The sequence below is a fragment of the Linepithema humile genome, chromosome 3 (genome assembly GCF_040581485.1).
Source record: "Linepithema humile isolate Giens D197 chromosome 3, Lhum_UNIL_v1.0, whole genome shotgun sequence".
Classification (NCBI taxonomy): domain Eukaryota; kingdom Metazoa; phylum Arthropoda; class Insecta; order Hymenoptera; family Formicidae; genus Linepithema; species Linepithema humile.
This window is the reverse complement of record NC_090130.1, coordinates 14555943-14574627: the sequence shown is the minus strand read 5'-3', so window position 1 is coordinate 14574627 and position 18685 is coordinate 14555943. Positions and strand designations below refer to the sequence as shown.

General features: G+C 29.7%; 2 protein-coding genes and 1 long non-coding RNA gene across 4 annotated transcripts; all 3 read left to right on the top strand.

Moving 5' to 3' along the window:
* Positions 1-41: 41 nt before the first annotated feature.
* On the top strand, positions 42-1701 carry LOC136998765 (uncharacterized). The gene is made up of 3 exons (XM_067351945.1): positions 42-401; positions 494-905; positions 1046-1701. Exons 1-3 carry the CDS (start codon positions 190-192, stop codon positions 1583-1585), a joined length of 1164 nt encoding a protein of 387 aa, XP_067208046.1. The 5' UTR covers positions 42-189; the 3' UTR covers positions 1586-1701.
* A 1636-nt stretch (positions 1702-3337) lies between these two features.
* LOC136998766 (probable serine/threonine-protein kinase tsuA) lies at positions 3338-18683 on the top strand. 2 transcript variants are annotated; one of them, XM_067351947.1, is made up of 5 exons: positions 3338-3456; positions 16511-16571; positions 17561-17793; positions 17899-18243; positions 18353-18683. In XM_067351947.1, exons 1-5 carry the CDS (start codon positions 3414-3416, stop codon positions 18574-18576), a joined length of 906 nt encoding a protein of 301 aa, XP_067208048.1. In that variant the 5' UTR covers positions 3338-3413; the 3' UTR covers positions 18577-18683. The 2 variants fall into 2 exon arrangements, with proteins under 2 accessions (XP_067208048.1, XP_067208049.1); XM_067351948.1 differs by having other exon boundaries at positions 3349-3456; positions 16480-16571.
* Positions 9055-10010, top strand: LOC136998768 (uncharacterized). Its single transcript, XR_010889307.1, has 3 exons — positions 9055-9352; positions 9477-9679; positions 9755-10010. It is a non-coding gene; the product is annotated as an uncharacterized lncRNA (long non-coding RNA).
* Positions 18684-18685: the final 2 nt, after the last annotated feature.

The following is an 18685-nucleotide window of genomic DNA, read 5'->3' as shown; positions in this document are numbered from 1 at the left end:
GTGTCAAAGCAGACGCACGTCATTGGCTTAGAGTGCGTTCGAAAATAAGTTTGGTTGGTGTTGGGAAAAAAGATAAAGTTGGCAGTATTGAAAATTACCAGTGCTGCGTTTCGTTTCTTCCACTGGGATCACTGCGTTATACGAAAAACATAAATAACCTATTTCAAGTGTTGCAATTAGATTATTATTATGGAAGAATATATTATATTCCAAAACATCATGTTTGAATCTTCGAGTAGTTCCTCTTCTTCAGACAGTGATGATAATGAAGAATTGCAAAATATTTTATTCGATAATAGAGGTAACAATAGAGATGAAAGGAGAATAGTACCAAAAATAACAAATTATTTGGAAAATGTTGTTATAAGATATACAAATATTGAATTTAAATCACATTTTAGGTAAATCATATAACTTTATTATAATTATAGCATTATTAATATAAAACACACATTCATGTTAATAATAATGTATGTGATATTATTTGTTATAGGATGGAGCGTAACACTTTTTATTTTTTATTGCATTTTATTGGATCCAAATTAGAATCTTTTCCATTCATGGGAAGAGAACAAATCAATACAACAAAACAGTTATTAATAGCTATTTATGTTTTGGCAACACCAGATTCTTATCGCTCCATATGTGAAAGATTTGGTGTTGCCAGATCAACTGCGTGGTTTAGCGTCAAAAGAGTTGTTCGAGCATTGTACGGCCTTCGAAATCTTTTCATCAGATGGCCTACCTATGAAGAAGCTCAAACAATATGGACAAACATACAGACATTATATGGATTTCCGAAAGTCCTAGGTATCATTGATGGGACACATATAAATATTGCCCGGCCAAAAAGAGATGCTAGTAGTTATATAAATAGAAAAAGCAGATTCTCCATCCAATTACAAGTAAGGAAAAATATTTTTTTTATTAAATATATTAATTTTAAGAGATAATAAATATTACAAACTTTATTAATATAAATTGAATGAACAATATGTAGAAACAGAGCGAATTTTGTTTGTTAAGAATTATATTTTTTTTCTAGGTAATCTGTAAAGATAATTTGTCTTTCATTCATGTCTTTGCTGGAATGCCAGGTTGTGTGCACGACATGCGAGTGTTTCTTTATTCTGGAGTGCAGCAATATTGTACTCCAGAATTTTTCCCCGAAGACAGTCACTTATTAGGTGATGCAGCGTATAGTATACAAAAAAATGTCATGGTACCATTCTACAATAATGGTCATTTAATTAGGAGACAGAAAGAATTTAATCGTTATTTGTCATCTGCCCGAATAACCGTAGAAAGAGCAATCGGATTATTGAAAGGACGATGGCGTTATTTATTGGATAAATTACCAATGACAAGGACAGATTTAGTTCCATATTATGTAGTTAGTTGTTGTGTATTACACAACATTTGTTTATTGAATAATGATGCTATTGAAATCCCTATTGTTGTACCTGACATGCTACACGAAATGGAACCGTTAGCTATTACTAATGAATTGAGAGAAGAAGGAAATATAAAAAGAAATCGATTAATGGAAATAATTACAAATAATAATTTTCAAGAAAGGAATTAGTTTCTGTATTAATATGTAGTGTGCGTATATGTGTAAATATATAAATATTTGTAAAGTATATTAATTTTTATATAGCATTCTTTAAAATATATGATAAATAAATGAAATAAAATGAATTGACATTTTAATATTTATTATAACAATATATAATTATTTTTGCATGCTTTCTTATCTGGATAGTTAACTGTTTAATATTGAAATAATACCTTTATAAGCGCGATTGAAATCTTCTTCATTAACTTCTATTATATATTCTATATTGGTTATTTCATCAAGCAACTTCAATTGACGAGTGTTGTGTTTCTTAACTAATTGCACAGATTTCTTCATTTTTTAAATATATGTTTAAGAGACGTATAATAAGTAACAAGAGAAGTGATCTGTAAATATTACACAATTATGTTACATTTAAATATAAGAAACAATAATTTATAAAAAAGAGAAAAAGAAGTAAAGGTTAGAATACATTTGTTTTACTGTATTTAATTATGATTACATTAATTATTACATATAATAACTATAGCATATATATTTATTTATATATATATAGATAAAGCATATTATTATAAAATATGTTTTACTTCTTCTTTACCTCTTTCATAATACCTCAAATAGCAAATTTTTTTATGTCCTTAATAACCTCAACAAACCTCAGTGATCCCTGGTATAACGTATAATTCCAATGATCCCAGTGGAAGAAACGAAACGCAGCACTGGTAATTTTCAATACTGCCAACTTTATCTTTTTTCCCAACACCAACCAAACTTATTTTCGAACGCACTCTTAGTTTACACCGATTGTTTAGTACGCGTACCAAATACTAAATCTGCTTCTCCGATAGGTATAAATCGTTTAGTGTAAAATCTACACCAATCAAAGAAGCTGATTTAGTACTTGGTACGCGTACTAAACAATTGGTGTAAACTAAGCCATAGGGTGCTTATGGTTGTTTTCCAGCAAAGGACACAAGTTGACACAAATCGACACAAGTATTACTCTGTCTTTGTTCGATATTCAATGAGCAACAGAAAGAATAATGGCCGGAGCACAGACTTTTGCATAAAACATAACGCATAAGCATAAGGAAATTGATTGGTCCATTTCCTTATGCATTTGCTTATGCTTATATATAGACCAATCAATTTCCTTATGCTTATGCGTTATGCTTTATGTAAAAGCTTGTGCTCTCGGCTTAATACTTTTGGGTGTTTACGATAATTCAAGTTCGAGTTAGTTTCACTAGGACCAAAAAATGAGATATACATAACCATCTAAAACCTTTATGATTCATGACAACTCGACGCTGTCTTGTATTGCTTGAGTTAAATTCATTGAATTTGTTGAGTTTAATAAATATAATTATATACATATAAATATATATATATATAATTATATCTATTAAAGAGGTATACCAACATACATACCAACATTATTTGTTTTTTTCATAGACTGATTTGCAGTTGACATTTTTTTATTACAATAAAATTTGCTTAATAAACTCAACAAATTCAATGAATTTAACTCAAGCAATACAAGACAGCGTCGAGTTGTCATAAATCATAAAAGTTCTAGATGGTTATGTCTATCTCATTTTTCGGTCCTAGTGAAACTAACTCGAACTTGAATTATCGTAAACACCCTTTGTGTCGTTTGTGGGTGTTTACGATAATTCAAGTTCGAGTTAGTTTCACTAGGACCGAAAAATGAGATAGACATAACCATCTAGAACCTTTATGATACATGACAACTCGACGCTGTCTTGTATTGCTTGAGTTAAATTCATTGAATTTGTTGAGTTTATTGAGCAAATTTTATTGTAATAGAAAAATGTCAACTGCAAATCAGTCTATGAAAGAAACAAATAATGTTGGTATGTATGTTGGTATACCTCTTTAATAAATTAATAATAATATAATTAATAATAATAATAAATGACATTTTTCTATTACAATAAAATTTGCTCAATAAACTCAATAAATTCAATGAATATAACTCAAGCAATACAAGACAGCGTCGAGTTGTCATGAATCATAAAGGTTCTAGATGGTTATGTCTATCTCATTTTTTGGCCCTAGTGAAACTAACTCGAATTTGAATTATCGTAAACACCCTGTGTCTCTTGGTGGAAAACTACCTATGACAACCAGTGATGCGATATCTACTACCGGGCTCGCGGCTCTCGTGCCCCAACACAAGTAAGAAGCGCTTACGTCACGCGTCTGTGTGCGCTCGGCCGTTCGGCTATAGAGAGAGAGCGGACGTCTCTGTCTTGCTACCATCGAGCCGACGTAAACACATTGCGGACGGCTAATGCTCAGAAACAAGCGCTTTTAATCGAGTAAGGCGAGTGCCTAGCGGATTCGAAGTCCCGTATTCGAGACTTGATTTTCGCAACTTTTTTTTTTCTTTTTTCCAAATTTGTTTCTAACAGTGTAAGTTAGTTAATAATGTTTTTTTGGCTAAAAAATATTATTTCGTATATTAATAATATATTTGCATATGTTAAACTAATAACTAATTATTTTAAAAAGAATACTAATTTGCTATTATAAATAGAAAAATGAAGTTATTTTACAACATACATATTGCAACAAAGTGCAATTTAACATGTGCAATTATTGTTAATAAATATAAAATAATATTTTTTAGCCAAAAGCATTATCTAATGATTCACTTGATGGTACAGTGCTAGAAACAAATATCGAAAAAGAAAAAAAATGTTACAAAAGCAGTTTTCAAATACAAGATTTTCAATATTCCTGCCACTCGCCTTAATCGATTAGCCACGCTTGCTTCTTAACATTTATCTCTATCGAAAGATTACACACCTGGAAAATTTTTAACTATTTATTTTAAATTACTGCATATTAGCAAAAGTTACTGTACTGTGGAGATTAGTGGAGAAACGGTAACATACAATGCAGTCAAATACATCTTACAAATGCAGTCAAATAGATCGAAGATTTATTGCACTCTTGTTAGCATGTTAAAGTATGTGTAGCGTATTATTAGTTCATTAGTAATTTTAAGTGTTATTAATAGTGGTCTTCCACACCACCTTTGAGGTTCCACTAACTAGGCGCGTTCGATTTTTTTTAAGTGAATCGTCGCCTGGAGCCCTATCGTACCACTTTTTTAAAATTATAATTTAAGGTAAAAGTAATTTTTATTGTCTTGATGTTGATGGACCATATCTTGTGCAAAAATAAAAGAAATAAATATAAAAATAAAATAAATAATTAAAGTTAAAATAAAAGTAAATTTCTCTAAATTCTTGACCGTCTATTAAAAAATTCTTTTATGGTTTGAAAATTGTTATAAAGTAGTATAAAGTACATATAGAGAAATAAAATGTATAAAGAAATTATTGAAAATAAATGTATGAAAGTTTAGTGTTATATGTAATTTAATTTTCAACAATTTCTGTATATACATATTTTATTTTTCTATTAAAACAGCTGAATACAACAACAGCTGAATACGAAAACAGCAATCTTAACACACTTCTTCCGTCTTCGTCTGTTTCAAGATTTTGCGTTTATTCACTCGCACGTCTCACGATCAATTCTGTATACATCTATAAAATATAATTCCTAATATCAAAACACAATGCTCACTTTCTTGGTTGTTACCGTCGGTTACAGTCCAGTAAAAATCTTTGAAAATCTTTGTTGAATACGTATATTTATTTTCCCAGTGCTATAATTATTATAATAATTATAATTTAATATTTTACGAGACATTGTTTCGCTGCGTGTTGCTGTTTGAAGGAGATACTATAGCCGTAACTAGTGAGATATAAATTATATTTCTTTTTTCTTTTATTATATTTTTTTAAATGTTTTATTATTATATAGTTTTTTAATTATTGGCGCATTGGCAAACAAAACTGGAGTCTTAAAGTCCTGTTACTTTATACTTGCAAGTAAATATTTTATTTATATTTTATATTTTATATGCATTTGTAATATTTTCGTGTTCAGACAGTTAACTCGTATTGCAGGGATTCCGACTGCGATCGTGCATTTCAAATTATTCTATATTATTCGCTAACTTCTATTTTTTACTATAAAAATGAGTGACAAGGCAAAAAATACACGTAAACGAAGTTTTTCGGAATCTTGGCTTCAAGATGATCGTTTCAAACCTTGGATTCGTAAAGTATCATCGGACGAAAGTCTTTTTTATTGTATTATATGCAATAAAGAAATGTCTTGCTATTCATCGTATGTTGCAAGACATGCAAATTCTGCGAGTCATAAGGACAAGATAAAACAAAATATATCAGATGACGATATAAGTCCAAGAACCAAAATTTCAAAATATGACATTAAATTTCAAAAAGAATGGTTGGATATAGCATTATTTAAGCCATGGTTACGCGAAGTGTCAAATGACAAGCGTGCATTTTTTTGCACATTTTGCAACAAATCATTTATTGGAGATTTATCTAACGTATATCGTCACGCATTTTCTAAAAAACACGTGGAACAAAACAAACAACAAGAAACAGACGAAGATGTCGATATGATAGCGGAATCGATTTCACTTAAAGAGCGAAGAAAATTGGCAGAAATTCGATATGCAGCGTTGATCGCAGATAGAAATATTCCTTTCCAAACTGCGAAAGATATTCTCAATTTTTTCCAAGAGATAGGAAAGGATTCGGACGTATTACAAAAAATGAGTATGAGCCGAAAGAAATGTACAAACATTATTTCAAATGTACTATGCCCAATAGAAACAGATCGTGTGGTTGAAAGCATTCGAAATACCAAATTTTCTATTTTTATAGACGAAACGTCTGATATTTCTAATGAAAAGTGGATGACGTTTCTTGTTCGATTTGTTGATTCTGAAACATTAGATATTCGCACGCAATTAGTAAAATTAATTAATATTGACGCGAAAAGTAGCAGTGCGGACAAAATATTTCATGCATTTCAAAATGAGATGTGGAGATTACAGATTCCATTTACAAATATTATTGCTTTATCATGTGACAATGCGCCTGTTATGGTAGGAAAATATACGTCATTTAAAAGAAAATTAGAAGAAACTTGTAAACATTTACTAACATTTGCGTGTCCATGCCATTCTGCTGCATTGATTGCACATTCTGCATGTGCAAAAATACCAGAGTATTGCGAAGAATTTTTGAAAAAAATTTCAAATTATATTAATAGTAGTCCTAAGCGTTCAGCTATTTATAGAGACTTTAGTGATTGCTTTTTGGAAACAAGTCACAACATTTTAAAATTGTCTCATACGCGATGGCTTTCTCGCCATTCATGTATTGAAAGAATTCTTGAATCTTGGGATGCTATTAAGCTTTTTCTCACTGATATGGCGTTGGCAGACAAATCAAAGTCTGCAAAAGATTTAATGTCTGTCATGGGAAGTTACGATGTAAAAGCATATTTTTTATTTTTAGAGCATATTTTAGATTATTTTAATTCATTTAATGCATTTTTCCAAGCAACAGAAACAAGAATTCATTTATTGCAACCAAAGTCAGTAAAATTTTTAACAACAATATGCAAATACTTTTTGAAGCCAGAATTATTGAAAACCGTATGTACTAATATTAAATTTTCTGAAAAAGAGAATCAAAAATCTTTACAAGAAATAAATTTGGGATCCGAATGCGAGGAATATCTCGATGAATTAATAAAAGAAGGATCTACAGACACGATGTACAATTACAAATGTAACATAATTACAAATGTACGAGAAAATTGTTTACAATTTTACGTCACCGCTGCTGAAGAAATTAGTAAAAGATTACCAATTAATGACAAATTTTTGTCCACATTGACAGTTTTAGAAGCAAATGTAGCTTTATCAGATAATGATAGAAAAATATCATTTAACGATGTTTCTTTTATTGCCAAAACTATAGGCGGATTTGACGAAAACGGTTTGCGGGAAGAATGGTTGAAATTACATGAAGATTTTACTGAGACAGACAAAATAAATTTTTCTAATTTAAATTTTGATGATATGTGGAAAAAAATTTTACGAAGTAACAACACTATAAAATATCCTAATATGAAATCTTTGGTGAATGCTATTCAAACACTGCCTAATTCTAATGCAGATCCTGAAAGGATGTTTTCAGTTTTATCTGATTTAAAAACCAAAAAACGCAACAAACGGTCACCAATGTTAACGCTCTTTGTGTTTTAAAATCAGCATTAAAATCGCGTAAGGAAACAGTGCTAAATATGGACATTAATGAGAGGCATTTGTCTTTGATGTCGGCAAAGACACTGTACGCCAGTAGTCCTGGGAAAATAAAAAAAAATATAACGTTACATATTGCAGATGATGGTCCATCAACATCAAAACAATAATAATTACTTTTATCTTGAATTTCAATTTTAAAAAAGTGGTACGATAGGGCTCCAGGCGACGGTCCACTTAAAAAAAATCGAACGCGCCTAGTTAGTGGAACCTCAAAGGTGGTGTGGAAGACCACTATTAATAACACTTAAAATTACTAATGAACTAATAATACGCTACACATACTTTAACATGCTAACAAGAGTGCAATAAATCTTCGATCTATTTGACTGCATTTGTAAGATGTATTTGACTGCATTGTATGTTACCGTTTCTCCACTAATCTCCACAGTACAGTAACTTTTGCTAATATGCAGTAATTTAAAATAAATAGTTAAAAATTTTCCAGGTGTGTAATCTTTCGATAGAGATAAATGTTAAGAAGCAAGCGTGGCTAATCGATTAAGGCGAGTGGCAGGAATATTGAAAATCTTGTATTTGAAAACTGCTTTTGTAACATTTTTTTCTTTTTCGATATTTGTTTCTAGCACTGTACCATCAAGTGAATCATTAGATAATGCTTTTGGCTAAAAAATATTATTTTATATTTATTAACAATAATTGCACATGTTAAATTGCACTTTGTTGCAATATGTATGTTGTAAAATAACTTCATTTTTCTATTTATAATAGCAAATTAGTATTCTTTTTAAAATAATTAGTTATTAGTTTAACATATGCAAATATATTATTAATATACGAAATAATATTTTTTAGCCAAAAAAACATTATTAACTAACTTACACTGTTAGAAACAAATTTGGAAAAAAGAAAAAAAAAAGTTGCGAAAATCAAGTCTCGAATACGGGACTTCGAATCCGCTAGGCACTCGCCTTACTCGATTAAAAGCGCTTGTTTCTGAGCATTAGCCGTCCGCAATGTGTTTACGTCGGCTCGATGGTAGCAAGACAGAGACGTCCGCTCTCTCTCTATAGCCGAACGGCCGAGCGCACACAGACGCGTGACGTAAGCGCTTCTTACTTGTGTTGGGGCACGAGAGCCGCGAGCCCGGTAGTAGATATCGCATCACTGATGACAACTAATGCCCGATTCCACCAACGTAGATTAACTTTAATCTCGGTTCAACTTAGTGTGCCGTCACATACAGCCACAGACTTCTATATATTACTAGACTGCTAACTTCCCAAATTTCGCTTATGTGCTATGGCCCCAAAAAGCATGTGTTAAAGTGTCTCATTGTGCACATGCGCAGAAGCAAAAAGATATATATAGTCAATATATTCTCCATAATACGGTTCTTCTAACCTATAATTCTAATCTTTTTACATGAGAAAAGTGATCCGCGATACGTGATAAAAACGTCATAAAAAGAAGTCAACAATGCCATTTAAATGTGCTGTTTTAAATTGCAAAAGCACAGCAGTATACAGAAAGAAAAATGACAAAATCTCTTTCTTTAAGTAAGTATTATTTAATAAAAATATGTGGTAGAATTATATTGTCGTGACACTGCTGTTTTTTGATCATTAAAAGAAATTCTAAATATATTTAGTATCAATGTTAATAAATTGTTAAATAATTTAGATTTCCTATAAGTATACCTTATTTATTGGAACAATGGATAATAGCAATTAATAGAACAAATTGGATACCAACATCATCAAGCCGTATTTGCCAATTTCATTTTACTGATAGTGATTTTGCAAATACATCAAAAGTGAGAAGATTAAAAGCAGATATTATACCCACTCAAAATTTATATGATCAAAGTTCTGATAAAGATTCAAGTAAGTATATCAACAATTGCACATATAAAAATCAGAAAATTATTTAATATATGAATTTTATTTTGATTTATCTAGATTCAAATGAATGTAATAGCGAGAATTTGGATGTCCAAACTTTAAGTGAAACAGATATTACTGCACAATATGATACTGCTGATACAACATACAATACGATACAGCTAGGTACAAAAATAATAAATTATAATATATATTATATAAAAATCAGAAAATTATTTAATATATGAATTTTATTTTGATTTATTTTGTAATAATTTTATATTTTTATATGTAATTAATTAAAATAATATAAAAATAAAATATAAATGTAAAATGTGTGTATTTTTTATTTATCCTTAAAATATTTTATATACATATATCAATCATTTTATAATATCATTTAATAAAAATATTAAAAATAATATATTTTATATACAAAAACATTAAACATTAAAAATAATATTTCTTATATACAATTTTAGTGTTATACATTAGTATTTTTATATAAAATGTTTTGCATACTACACATTTTATAAAGCTTGATTCATTTAAATTAACTTAGCTTAATAATATTATTTAATAATATTATTATTTTTTTAATAGATTTCTGTTTTTTGGACGAGATATTAGTTAATTGTATTATGTATGTGTGTTTATATGTGAATGTGTAGCATGTAGGGACATACATCACAAAGCGCATGCGCAGAAAGGAATACTTTATGTATCGTTTCGTACATAAGAAATGAAGACGCCTTATACATAAGGAGTTAGCAGTCTAGTAATATATAGAAGTCTGTGCATACAGCCCGTAATCCGTAATCCGCAACGGAAATCCGCAAAAGTTACTAGGTATTTCGTCCGTAACGTTATGTGTGTTTTTATCTCCTTGTGTCCCATGGAGCCGTAAATACAGTCGTAACGGTAGTACTATTTTTTATTTGACAAATTATAATTATTTATTTGTATTTTATTCATAAGAAAACTACGGAATATATTATAATTTTAATAAAAGTTTTAATTAAATCGTCAAATTTAGTTAAATAAATAAAATTAGAAAAAGCATTACTAGTAATAACTAGTAACTTGTAGTAACTTTTACGGAAATTTCATGAAATTACGGCTCCATGGGACACAAGGAGATAAAAACACACGTAACGTTACGGACAAAATACCTAGTAACTTTTGTGGACTTTCAGGCCGGCGTCACATAGAACCCGTAATCCGTAATCCGCACCGGAAGTCCGCAAAAGTTACTAAGGATTGCGTCCGTAACGTTACGTGTGTTTTTTCTCCTTGTGTCCCATGGAGCCGTAAATACACACGTAACGGTATTACTATTTTTTATTTAACAGATTATAATTATTTATTTGTATTTTATTCATAAGAAAACTACAGAATATATTATAATTTTAACAAAAATTTTAATTAAATCGTCAAATTTAGTTAAATAAATAAAATTAAAAAAAGCATTACTAGTAATAACTAGTAACTTTTAGTAACTTTTACGGAAATTTCATGGAATTACGGCTCCATGGGACACAAGGAGATAAAACACACGTAACGTTACGGACGCAATCCCTAGTAACTTTTGCGGACTTCCGGTGCGGATTACGGATTACGGGTTCTATGTGACGCCGGCCTCAGTGCGGATTACGGATTACGGGCTGTATGTGACGGCACCCTTAGGCCGGCGTCACATAGAACCCGTAATCCGTAATCCGCACCGAAAGTCCGCAAAAGTTACTAGGGATTGCGTCCGTAACGTTACGTGTGTTTTATCTCCTTGGGTGTTTACGATAATTCAAGTTCGAGTTAGTTTCACTAGGATCGAAAAATGAGATAGACATAACCATCTAGAATCTTTATGATATATGACAACTCAACGCTGTCTTGTATTGCTTGAGTTAAATTAATTGAATTTGTTGAGTTTATAGAGCAAATTTTATTGTAATAAAAAAATGTTAACTGCAAATCAATCTATGAAAGAAACAAATAATGTTGGTATGTATGTTGGTATACCTCTTTAATAGATATAATTATATATATATGTATATAATTTTATATTTATTAAACTCAACAAATTCAATGAATTTAACTCAAGCAATACAAGACAGCGTTGAGTTGTCATGAATCATAAAGGTTCTAGATGGTTATGTATATCTCATTGTCGGTCCTAGTGAAACTAACTCGAACTTGAATTATCGTAAACACCCCTTGTGTCCCATGGAGCCGTAATTCCATGAAATTTCCGTAAAAGTTACTAAAAGTTACTAGTTATTACTAGTAATGCTTTTTTTAATTTTATTTATTTAACTAAATTTGACGATTTAATTAAAATTTTTGTTAAAATTATAATATATTCTGTAGTTTTCTTATGAATAAAATACAAATAAACAATTATAATTTGTTAAATAAAAAATAGTAATACCGTTACGTGTGTATTTACGGCTCCATGGGACACAAGGAGAAAAAACATACGTAACGTTACGGACGCAATCCCTAGTAACTTTTGCGGACTTCCGGTGCGGATTACGGATTACGGGTTCTATGTGACGCCAGCCTTACTTTTCATCTTTTTCTAGTTTTAAGAATTAGAAAAAGGTAAAGAGTAAATTGAACCGAGATTAAAGTTAATCTACGTTGGTGGAATCGGGCATAAGGGTGCAGTCCTATTGAGCACGGATCGGAATGACGGATCGGATTTCTCACCAGAATTCTAGTGAATTTTTGATCTTGCTATTTCTTCCGATCGGAACGCGTATTTCTGTCTGTTTAAAACATCCGGAACTGTTCGGAACGATGTTAGTGTTAGTAACAAGCCAAAATGAGTGCCAAATATGACTAATAAAACTGTTTTTTCATCCATCTCTATGAATTTAGAATATTTTTAGTCGCATTGAGGTTAAAACTGTCTAATATAAAACTGTCTGTTACAAAATATAGTTTACGTTTCTTCACACATGTGTCCGTTCCGTTCCGTAAAAAATTTCTCTACCAGTCCCATGTAGCAAAAACGGAACGGAAATCTAGTTACAAAATATATTTCACTCTGAGGGTGCCGTCACATACAGCCCGTAATCCGTAATCCACACCAGAAGTCCGCAAAAGTTACTAGCCCGGTAAAAAATTTCTCATATATAATTATGTAGCATTTAATAGAGTTATACAATATTTTACATAATTGTGTAAAAATATGTATAATTATACATGACGAAATATAAAACGTTATATATATATATATATATATAAATGGAGCGACTGCAGTATAGAATTACATGTAAGTACTTTTTTATACATACTTATATATAATGTCCACAATATTTTATATATAATTATATATGAATCTCTGTTAGTCTAATATATGATTATGTATAAGTCTTGCATCATGTATAAACATATATAAGTAAGAAGCAAATTTCAGATATAGTCATACGCAATTGTATATGATTTTGTATAAACGAGAAATTCTGGCTAATTGTGTCACTTTTTCCTTAATTTCACTTAATGCCTTGATTTAAAAATATTTTACTTTTCTAAAAGTTTCTATACCTTTTTCTCATCGCGCGCGTGCATGCAAGAGAGGAATATAAACAAAATAAAATAAAAAAACACTATTTTACATTTATAAGAAATATATGTTATTTATTGTATTTCTAAATAATATGAGAAAAATAAATAACATGAGATATAAATACATTTTATGAATGATACAAATAGTTCGAAAATTAGTGCTTGGGGTATTTAAAGAAGAGATTTTTAAGAAAGGACCTCATCAAGTCACTCTTACTGCCCATACAGCACAGAACATTGCAATTACATTGCAGCAATGTTACAATCTTGCAAGTTGCAATGTAATATTGTTGAGACATTATTGCAACCTGTAATTGTAATATTTCATGAGAATGTGACAGCAACATTCCAGTAACATTGCAATAGCAATATTCGGTAATCGCTAGTTCGTTCGTTTACCGCTATGCGACGCGCGTTGCAAAATCTATCTCGTATTTAAGTTTTAGTCATGATGATTATATGAAACTTGCAAAGAGTGGCTAGTAAGATTAAAGACATAGTAATTATTTTTATCAGTTTAATTTTTCTGATACGACCTCAACACAGGGAATTCAGATATTGAACTGATTGTTCAAAAATTGGACAGATAAATGTCCGAATAAATAAAAATATATGCAACATTATTCTAAGATTGCAATAACAATGCATTATTGCAAATTCATTACATTGCAATATTACTGTAATCTTTCGTTACAATCTTCCTAAAAGCGGACATTTTAACGTTGCTGCAATCCCACAGCAATGATGCAACAACATATTGCAGTGAATTTGCAATATTGCAACATTGCGATGAAAGATTGATGCAATGTGTATGCAATCTTTGTGTACTGTATGAGTATATATATATATATATATGATGTGATGTATGTATGATTATGTACTTTATGTTTGCGCAATAAAAACACAACAAAATGAAACAAGAAAATGTATATTTACTCATACACACCTTTATATAATCATATATAAATATATATATTCATATTCATTTATATATAGGTGTATCTATTTATGTATGGACAAATTCGGTATATAATTTTGTATAATTAGATATGTACTATTTTTGTCTAATTATGTATGAGAAATTTTTTACCGGGAGGTATTTTGTCCGTAACGTTACGTGTGTTTTTATCTCCTTGTGTCCCATGAAGCAGTAAATACAGACGTAACGGTAGTACTATTTTTTATTTAACAGATTATAATTGTTTATTTGTATTTTATTCATAAGAAAACTACAGAATATATTATAATTTTAACAAAAGTTTTAATTAAATCGTCAAATTTAGTTAAATAAATAAAATTAGAAAAAGCATTACTAGTAATAACTAGCAACTTGTAGTAACTTTTACGGAAATTTCATGGAATTACGGCTCCATGGGACACAAGGAGATAAAAACACACGTAACATTACGGGCGAAATATCTAGTAACTTTTGCGGACTTCCGGTGCGGATTACGGATTACGGGCTGTATGTAACGGCACCCTAATAATTCAGTATTTTTAAGTACTCATAGCAATGTAATTTGCAAGAAAATTGCAGAAATTATATATATAATTGCTTCAACCACATGTAAATAACGAAATATTAACGTAATTAAGTACATTTACTTGCGATCGAGGCAACATTCCGTTCCGTTTTTGCTACATGGGACTGGTAGAGAAATTTTTTACGGAACGGAACGTGAATGGAACACTCAATTCTAATGAGAAATCCGATCCGTCATTCCGATCCGTGCTCAATGGGACTGCACCCTAATCGGATCTGTGATTGGACTGAGCAGTGACACAATATGCTGGATTCACACTGCATTCGACGTGCGTCGTCCGTCATCTGACGGTACGAAGCCATGCAAAATGCTGTTCACACTGCATACGTTGAATTCAGTAGAATCAAATTTAATCGTAAAGAAAATTTCCTGATTTTACACAATTTATATCAATTTATATGATTTACAATTTATATATCAATGATTACGTTTACACGGCCCGATTTACGCCGAAGTTATAACATCGATGTTATAACTACTAACGTTAGATACCGTGTAACGCTATTTTACTTAAAACATATATACTGGAAGGGGCATAGCTGACTTGCCGTTGTCCTCAACATCTATCTATCCTTGTCTGTACATTTTATTGCAATACGCATGCGTCGATTATGTTGATGTGTGTGATGACAAACTAGACAAGCTTATCTATGACAAGCCTTCTAATATAATCAAGTCTAAAGAAATAATCATAAAAAAGTATACAAAACTAATACTATTTAAACATCAATGAAGTTTTTAAATATTTTTTTTATTATTTATTATAATAATTTTTATTGTACTAGTTACTATATATACAAGATATAATTAAAATAAGATAACAAACTTTAGAGGAGCGAGAATATTACATAATAATAAATATTACTTTTTTATTTTTCATTAATAATATATATTTTATATCAGTAACAGTGGGTTTGACGGACATATGTTGATGTCAAATTTTTTTTTATGTTTGTTCTCGCTCCTCAAAGTTTGTTATCTTATTTTAGTTCATCCTGTACATCCTGTATATAATTATTGTTTATTACAGTATTTGTTTTTGGTTATGTGCATCATTATTTTTATTTTATTTTGCAAGACTATTATTACATATTACTACATATTATTATATATAATTTATAATATATTGCAATTATATTATAATATAACTTAAAGAATAAATTGTTATAATCAAATTTTCAAATGCCTTCCACCTATTTTAAATCTTTCTACTTTCAACTTAAGCGGTTATTTATTCGCGCAAGCGCATTGACCGATTTCGTACAGACAAGGATAGATAGATGTAGGGGACACTTTTGTTATGTATATTTAGATGGACTATGCCCCTTCCAGTATATATGTTCTAAGCTATTTTATGACGATGGTTGTTTTCCAGCAAAGGACACAAGTTGACACAAATCGACACAAGTATCATTCTGTCTTTGTTCGATATTCAATGAGCAACAAAGAGAATAATACTTTTGTGTCGCTTGTGTCTCTTGGTGGAAAACTACCGAAGTTATTACCACAGATATCTATATTATAACTAGATCGCTAATTTCCATTGATGTTGTACATAAAATTGGTTCCCGAAAACCATGTAATACGATGGTCGCGCATGCGTGACGTTGGTAGAAAAGTAGTATGGCGCATGACTGTTGACTATTACTCCTGTGAGGTTAATTATTATAAACAGGTTATAAATTTTAGACAGATTTTAATTTATACAAAATGCCTACAGTTTGTAGTGTGAAAGGATGCAAAAGTTCTTGGAAGAAACATTCACGTATAACATTTCATAGGTAAGTATTAATCTTTTAGATTAATTAAAGAGTTTAATTTAAATAACCAAAGTTTTTATTATTTTTAGTATTGTAGAGAGTATTTATTAAAAAATAAATTGGCTGTATTGACCCAGAGCCGGGTGTTAGATGCTCAAAAAATAATAAGTAACTAAATTGTCAATTCAAACGTTTCGGCACATTTATTTCGGCCATCTTCAGTGATAATATCAAAATAAGTAAACAAACGTTACAAAAGAAACATGCAATAATAAAACAAGTATGTTCCGCAAGGCTAACGCATATCGGTTGACAAAATTTTAAAAGTTCGTTGTAAAATAAAATATACAAAGTAAATTAAAATAATAATGAATTAGTATCGCAAACGCAAAGTCATAGTATAATAAATGCAGGTTAGAAGATCTTACTTGCGTGTCCATGATAAAATGTAGAAGTAAATGTGTCTTCAAAATTCGAACCAATTATAAGTCAATGTGTTCTAATATGCGACATGCAACAGCAACGCTCTGAAGACATTTTTCTTTTTGCCACCCTTTCACTATGCTTAACGGATTGCAAGGAAATAAGAAGCCGACGAGTGATCGGTCAATCTATGAAAATTATGAATAAAAGAAATAAAATAGAGACTATTATAAAAATGTGAAACGAATTTAACCCAACACACGAATGGAAAGACGTTAGTCACATAATTTGCAAGAAAAACAGAGCAACATTTACCTTTGATCATAATATCAGTTGAATATAAGAAGGTCCAAAGAATATAAAGTTTGATAAAATGTTTTGGTGTCCCATTAGAAAGTTGAAGTCCTTAAGGATGGAATAAAACTTTGATATGTCCATACGGAGAGTATTTATATAATTTTTAATATTTAAGTTAAGATTTATTTGTTTTATAACATTAATAATATAAATGTACAATATTTTTTGGCCAAAACTTTTCATACTATTTACTTTTAGAAATTAAATGTGTTCTAATAATATAATTTTAGATTTCCATCGTCAAATAAAAAATATTTCCATTATTGGATTGCGGCTGCTGGAAGAGAGGATTTAGTTTCTTTTTCAAATGCAAGAATATGTAGTTTACATTTTACAAATAATGATTATTTTAATCATACAAAGCATGTTGGCAAAAAATTTTTAAAACCTGATACATTCCCAACTCAACATGTACATAAAAATATTGTCCAATTGTTAGCTAAAGCAGATGAAATTAACGAAAGTGAGTAACATTATTTTATGTATTAAAATTTTTTATTTATTATTAAGTATACTAAGCATACATTACATTCAGTAATAAACAAAATAATATAAATATTTATTATAGATAATAATAAAGACCTGCCTATTATTAATGAAGAACGAACAACGACAAACAATCAAAATGATAAAGAAAGAGTAGTGACTAATCAGAATGATATGTTCATTGATGAGGAACAAACAACAACAAACAGTCAAAATAATAAAGAAGAAATTAATCAGAACAATATGCTCATTGATGAGGAACAAACAGCAACAAACAGTCAAAATAATAAAGAAGAAATTAATCAGATCAATATGCTCATTGATGAGGAACAAACAGCAACAAACAGTCAAAATAATAAAGAAGAAATTAATCAAAACGATATGCTTATTGATAAGGAACAAAGTGTTTCTTCTGTGATATCAAAATGTATGTACAAATTTTTTGTAATTTAAAAACAATTTTGTAATAGTTATTATTTATTATGTATTAAAATTATACATTTTATAATTATTTAATTATTTTTAATATATTACAGGTATAAATTGTGAGAAGTTAAAAGTACAAAATAAAATGTTACAACAGAATATAACAGATTTAGAAATATCACAAGAAAAACGATTAGAACAACAAGCAAACATGTTTCATATAATTATTAATAAAAACAAAGCTGAATTTAAAAAAAACATAGAACTTCAAAGGAAAAAAAATAAAGCTTTAACTAAAAGTGTACAACGTAAAGAGACAAATATTAAAACCTAGAGTTTATTATGTAATTAGAGATGAATGTTATACCTAACATATATCCTGTTCAATATATTATACCTATATCCTATCTTGTGTGCCTACTGTTAAATAAGTTTGCTATATT